This window comes from Schistosoma mansoni, assembly GCF_000237925.1.
Source record: "Schistosoma mansoni, WGS project CABG00000000 data, chromosome 1 unplaced supercontig 0010, strain Puerto Rico, whole genome shotgun sequence".
Lineage (NCBI taxonomy): Eukaryota > Metazoa > Platyhelminthes > Trematoda > Strigeidida > Schistosomatidae > Schistosoma > Schistosoma mansoni.
Window position 1 is genome coordinate 2,642,962 of NW_017385987.1, and position 6,950 is coordinate 2,649,911.

Below are 6,950 nucleotides of genomic sequence, written 5' to 3' on the forward strand. Positions count from 1 at the left end.
TTTTCCCTCCTTTATATATACTCATCTTCTTTCTTCTCCTCCCATTCTCATTATTTTGTGTGGCGCATATGTATCCGGTGCCCTTTGTACCAATATATATGTGATTAAATAAATAAATAAATAATAACATATCTGGGCAGCATCATTGATGAACACAGTGGATCAGATGCAGATGGGATGACGCGGATTGGTATAGCAAGGGAAGCATATTTACAACTGAAGAACACCTGAAACTTAAAAAAACTGTCAACCAACACCAAAGTCAGAATTTTCAATAAAAATGTGAAGACAGTCCTACTGTATGGGGTGGAGACGTGGAGAACAACGTAGGCCACCATCCAGGAGATACAGGTGTTTACCAACAGTTGTCTGTGCAAAATACTTCGGATCTGTTGGCCAGACACTATCAGCAATAAGCTTGTGTGGGAGAGAACAAACCAGATCCCATCCAGCGGAGGAAGAAATCATGAAGAAGTGCTGGAAGTGGATCGGACACACATTGAGAAAAGCACCCAACTGCATTGCAAGGCAAGTCCTCACTTGGAATCCTGAAGGTCAAAGGAGAAGAGGAAGACCGAAGAACACATTACGCTGAGAAATGGAGACAGACATAAGGAAAATGAACAACAATTTGATAGAACTAGAAAAGAAGCTACAGGACAGTGTGGGTTGGAGAATGCTGGTCGGCGGCCTATTCTCCATTGGGGATAGCAGGCATACGTAAGTAAGTAATACTGACTGGCTTAAATACCAGAACACATTACATAGATTGCAGTTTGAACTGTAGAAGTGAAGCTAATGCTTTTATAAATCGTGCAATCCAATTTTAGTGGTCATATGGTTGTAGTCACTCACAAAAAATCAATCAGTTTAATGCGTTAGCAAACTGAAAAATTTAGTAAACATCACTTACTCATGTTTATTATTTATATGATTACTACTAATTTTTAATGTAAATAACTATTAATCTAAAGAGAAATAAATAAATAATTTTGGCACCAATATCATAAAACAATTTATTGTGCACAGAAAGAGAATTAGATTTTTCTTTGATAAGATTAATTTGTAAATAGTAAAATGAACTTAAGATTGGTTAATTAGATTAGTATGATTTATATATATACTACTTGAATAATGAGTGGGTAGGCGAATGCTGATGACAGGACATGTGAACATATTTGTGTTAGTCCAAATGAACAAATAAGTTAATAGGTGTAGCTGTAGTTGTGTTTGTTTTGGTATGACAGAGTGAAAGCCAGATCAGAAAATCAGATCTCGTGATACTTTGGAATCTTAAACACGACACATATATATGCAAACAAAATTATAATATTACAACATACATATTTGTGTATGAATATGTGCATCTAATTAAAAGTCTGGATCCACATAGTGTTATTCAGAAGTCTGGATATATGTTATATGTATACATATAAGTCATTATTTGTTAGATAATGTGGTTTCGTTAAGTTGGCACTAAAAATAAAACTTAGACAAATACATATATATTATCTTTGCCTAACAAAACCCAATTGCGAAAATATCAATAATCTATCCTATCACAACAGCTAACTTCGTTTTTTTTAGCTGGATAATGGTTAATCAAAGTTATAATTCATCAGCAAAAGGACACTTAAGACAAATAATTAATGCCATAAAAGATGATGATTTAAATACATTCATTAATGTTACAAGATCAGCGAATATTTTTACAACATTTGATTTCGAAACAACTGAAGATACGGTAAGTCGAAAATAACAATACTGCTTTAAGAAACATTTAATACTTTAAGTGAGAAATATTGAATTTACTCAGATGTATCTTATTCATCAGAGGTACCTTTTATTTTTGAATAGGGATAATAAATTGATAATTAACATTGTAAGTATACATCTACTGAACTGATGACTACACAAGTTGTGAGTGGTAAGTTAACAATCACTGGGTTATATTAGCATGAGAATTAAATCGGAAAATAATCAAGCATCATCAGGGAAATATTTAGCATCAGATCATGAAGATGCTGAATGGTGGTTTAAACTATGTAGAAACATGTAGGAATCCAAGTTAGAGTTCGCAATAAACTGTGTCCGAGATCATAATATATGATTGAAAGTCATTGGCAGCAGTGCGTATGAGTTTACTTTTTGTGTCTTCCTCTTAACGACATATAACGACGGTAACCTAGTATGTTTTTTATCCTTCTATATCATCTGTTTCTGTATAGTTCTTACAACTACAGGTAGTCATTTGCTTTTTTTGTAGTTAATTTTTCCCTGTGGTAGTTAGAACTATAACAATTAGGATCGGTACACTTAAGTACCAGATAGTTGGATGTCTAAGTTTGAGTAGTCATTTTATTACAGTCAAGCTCTTCCTTTCAAAATATGACAAAATAATTTCAAATCTTCATTCTAAACAGTAATTATGAGTAATCACATTTAATAGAATAACATTATTGTTTAACTAAGCGCTTTGTGAAGTTGTGTTTCGTTTCGAAGATGGTCATAGATTTAAATCATCGGATTTTGATTTCAATGGCTTTGAGTTATCATGCCGACGGCTAGATCTATAGGTTTTGGATGTGTTCATTGTTAAGAGTCCTTCATTTGACGAGGCAGCTGTTCAGTGCATCTTAGTTAAGTAATGGTTCTTCGGTTGGTTTCATGCTATTACTGAGTTACTTCCTTTCTTGGAAACTTGTGATTTTGGAGGTAATTTTTATCATTTGATTTACGTAAATCTCAACTATTTAGTAGTGTATATACAGTATGTATTTTATGCATGGATACATAACATCAAAGATCCTGTTAAATAGATCGGGTGTTCATTAAATTTAATATGAATAACTAAATAATTTGAGCCAAACAGTTTCGTTGAAAATTTTGTTTACATATTTAAATGTCTAACCGAACAAACTAGATAAAACATTAATAGTCAATTTTTACCAATGGAGGAAAAGTGTTGAAAACTGGGTAGCAGTGAAAAGCCACTTAGACGTGCTTTAAGAATCCTCAATAGTCTATAACAATGAACGCCAGACCCATAAGCTAGCGCGTTACTTTGAATAATCTATGTCAGGAGACAGTGTTCAAAACTAATTGGGCTTACTAGTCTGTAACCGCAAGTTTAATCAATCAAAAAGTCGGTCTTATATTTAGTTTCGTTTATAATACTTCGGCTAAATATCATTTGGACAACTCTGGTAGTAGAAGTCAAGTAATAAGTATCCTGGTAGATTAATCTTTAAACATTCAAATATGATCAGATAAACATGCATGAAAATGGAAATAACTTGATCCAGATTATTTATTTTAAGTGTAACTCAGATTATGTATAAAAAATAGACGTCGAATAAAATATACGGAAATACATACCGGCAAACAAAGGTATAGAGAAAACATCTATTAAAGGATACATGAGTACAAGCCAATAATTAATGATACGAAAATAAGTACAATACGGTTAAAGGAATAAACAAAAAACAGACATGAATGTGTACAAAATAACCAATATGATCAGAATGGTACGTTGGTTACATAATTTGTCTGGCTATACGCTATTTAAATAGATCTAAATAGAATAACTTGAGTTAATACAACTTTTAAACCTTGGAGTTGTCATACAGTGTTTCACATTCGTAAACTGAATCACTATACGGTACTGCACATCCATAATCTCCTACCATCTCTGATACTTTTCTCATACCAAATATAGTCGAATTCTACATTTTACGGTTTTTCAGAAGAATTTCGAGAGTTCATCTCCATGTTAGTTACCGGCTAACACAAGATTATTATCAGTATGGGAGGTTGACCGACATTGTTAAACCCGTAGTTTATATTGTCGACTGACAGATTCAGTGTCTGCACATTTCGAATGTTTAATTCTGTAAAAATGTTACTTCTTGATAACGACTAAATTCTCTATTAATAAGAAAAAAATAGGCAATTTTAATGGTCTATAAAGTGTTGATTTCCTAAAAGTTAATGACCAATATAATTTTATTCATGTTATTCATTTATGAAGTAAATTCCTTAAATGGGTTTTCTTACCTTTAAATTTTAATAGTATGGTAAAAGATTTTTGAAAATTAAATATGTTTCTGTGATTGGAGAGTGATTGATTCAAACAAATTTTTGTAAACTTCGTAGTCGTTGAACTGTTCATAAAAGTCCAAAATGCCTTTGTACTCAAGTTATATGTTCAGTTGGGACTCACCAATGAGTATAGTGGGGTTATAGTTGATTGATAACTGAAAGGTGAACAATGTCATTTATATCAAATCTTTTTTTAGTTTTGATCGTCGAATTTTATCTATTAAGTAACACTTTACTTATTTTTTTAATCTTGAGATTACATTTAAGTGTAGTCTGCAACTTGAAGTGTAAAAAATAACCTCAACTATCATTTAATATTAATGTAAATAGATACTATGGAGTTTTGAGGTTACATTAGCACATCTCATATTGTCAATTATTCTACTGTATCAAAAAACCAATCAGTATATGTATGATTGTGTTTTGTATCAAACTGACTTAAATCATAGTATGAATTATTATTATTTGACCACAGATGCTTTAGAAATATTGCTCGCATCTGCTGGGATCACCAGGTAAGTAATAGTGGGGTTAGATGCAGGGTATTAGGGAATGATGGTAAATCAGTTGATGAGGTGATGAATCTTCATCGACTGAGATGGTTGGGTCACGTGTTACGTATGCCTGAACACTGATTACCACGACGCGCTATGCTGACTAGTATTGAGGATGGTTGGTAGAGAGTTAGGGGCGGCTAAACCAAAACGTAGCATCAGTACTTGGAGTCACTAACTTCTAGCCTGAGCCATGCTGGTAGATGCAGACTACTTGGTTGGGGTCCACGTGACTATCGTAACCAATGGTTGGAGACTCTGTGTGGCATGGCTCAGAATCGACCACAATGACGTAGGTGTATACACTCTTTGTCTTTCCTTAAGCTATAAAATTAAAATTTCTTCATATCTTTCTTTTTTTCTGTACTATATCCTTATGTACAATCTTTCTTTTGTATATTATCAGCATTAAATTAACTACTTCTATGAATTCGGCGTTGATCTTGTTGTGCTAATGAGGTGTGGCAACTTTGACCGATGCGTATATGCGCCTGGTTCTACGTTGTAGCTGACTGAGATATAACAGAAAAGTGTTAGAAATAAACACTATGTAGAACATCAGTATTCATATACATTAAAAGAACGTATATTTTTTTGTTCGTTGGAATTTTTGATTGAATTTCAGCAGAAATCTAATTCATACAATAATATATCGATGTTATTAAAATCTATTGGAACTGAACAACAGCCAAGTTGTTCGTTTTTCTCAAATTTTAACGTAAGGACATTTTTTATTGTGCTTTATTTCGCAACTAATGCAATAAGGGTTAAACATGGGGATGAGGATATAATAAGCATGACAAACTTTTAGCCAGTTTTCAGTCAATCAAAAAACACCTTTCGTAAACGAATAGTTTATAATGAAAAAACACACAAAAATATCACAAAGTGTGGACAGAGTCAGTTGAAGTCTTTCCAAGGTCTTTCCATCTGTTTGTATAAATATACAACACCTGTTTTTTCAAACACTTATAAGGTCGGAAAACGAATCTTAACAGTATATAAATTGTTCCTGGATTAGAAATTAGTGTTAGGGTTTAGTGTTAAAGGTTAGGGCCAAGAACTAGGGTTAAAGTTCCGATCACAATCTGGTATTAGCTACAGTACAAGAACACTTTGTAGTTATATGGATTGGTAAGGGATTAGGGTTACGAATTTAGGGTTCGTGACCTAAGGTTTAGGTCACGATATTTGGTATATCTAATACTATTACTTTCACTATATGGCAAACAAGTTAGTTTTCATGTTCAAACTTTATTACACCAAGGTATTTATACTGTACATCGTACGTGAAATAAGATGAAAATCACATATTCTCGAAATTAGCTCAGAAACCTATCTGTTGTTTCCTCAACTCTGGTTGGCTCGTTTGTACAATATACTTTTACCATCAGTACCATATACATGATCAGATAGTATGTATATAATATTCCACTAACTTTTACATTTTTTATTAGTACCATCTAAACTTAAGTTAATTTGAAATAAATTATTTATTCTATGATGAAGAAACTTACACCATGTCTTAAAAAGTTGGAATTTATATTATCATTTCTTTACTACAAATAATTCATTCGATATCCACTGTATTTGAAATTATCAAGTCAAACTTTCGTAGTGTTACTTACAAGTATCTATGTAACTGATTGATTTAGAGTTTAATTAATGTCCTGTTCAACTCAGAACAATATGAATTGCTATTTTATAGATAATTACTGTATAGTTTTGCTTCTTGTGATCTGGATACATTCAAGATCATAAATATTGGGAATTCAATAACCAGACTAACTTATTTACTTAATTGTGATTGTCAGTATAGAGTTTTGTGGATATTGTAGATTTCAGCTCAATGATCCAGAGATTAAGTGTTTCCGCATCACTCAGTTAACATTTTAACTAGATTGTATATGTGTGAAGTTTAGAGTAGTTGTGTGACGCATGCTAATTATGTTGACTGATATAAGTATATGTAACACCAATCAGAAGTGGAATGCCTGTCAGTAGAAGATTGAGAAGATTCAATTAAAGAGAATAGGAATGTAAACAGAGAGGAATTGTAATAAGAACAGAATTAGAAAAATCATGGAGCATATGAAGAAGAACTGAAGGAAGATGTGCAAATAATGTATTCAATGTATGGTTTTCATGTTTTGCTAAAGCACTCTGTAATGTTGAATGAAACAGGAATTTAATCTTCTTCACCAACTCTTCGTTCACATAATGTCATTGAATAAGAAAAAGAGAATTCAGCGAAGAAAATTTTCCTTTCGATGAAATCATTTACTTAAGCTGTAC

The 6,950-nt window shown here is 32.3% G+C and overlaps 1 protein-coding gene across 1 annotated transcript in view; it reads left to right on the forward strand.

Moving 5' to 3' along the window:
- Positions 1 to 1,594: 1,594 nt before the first annotated feature.
- Smp_122090 (hypothetical protein) overlaps positions 1,595 to 6,950 on the forward strand; it is a gene marked incomplete at both ends in the record, with an annotated part of 10,265 nt that continues 4,909 nt past the window's right edge. The window contains one exon of the mRNA XM_018792008.1: positions 1,595 to 1,744. Coding sequence (XP_018644912.1) covers positions 1,595 to 1,744 — 150 coding nt within the window. The remainder of the gene's footprint in view (positions 1,745 to 6,950) is intronic.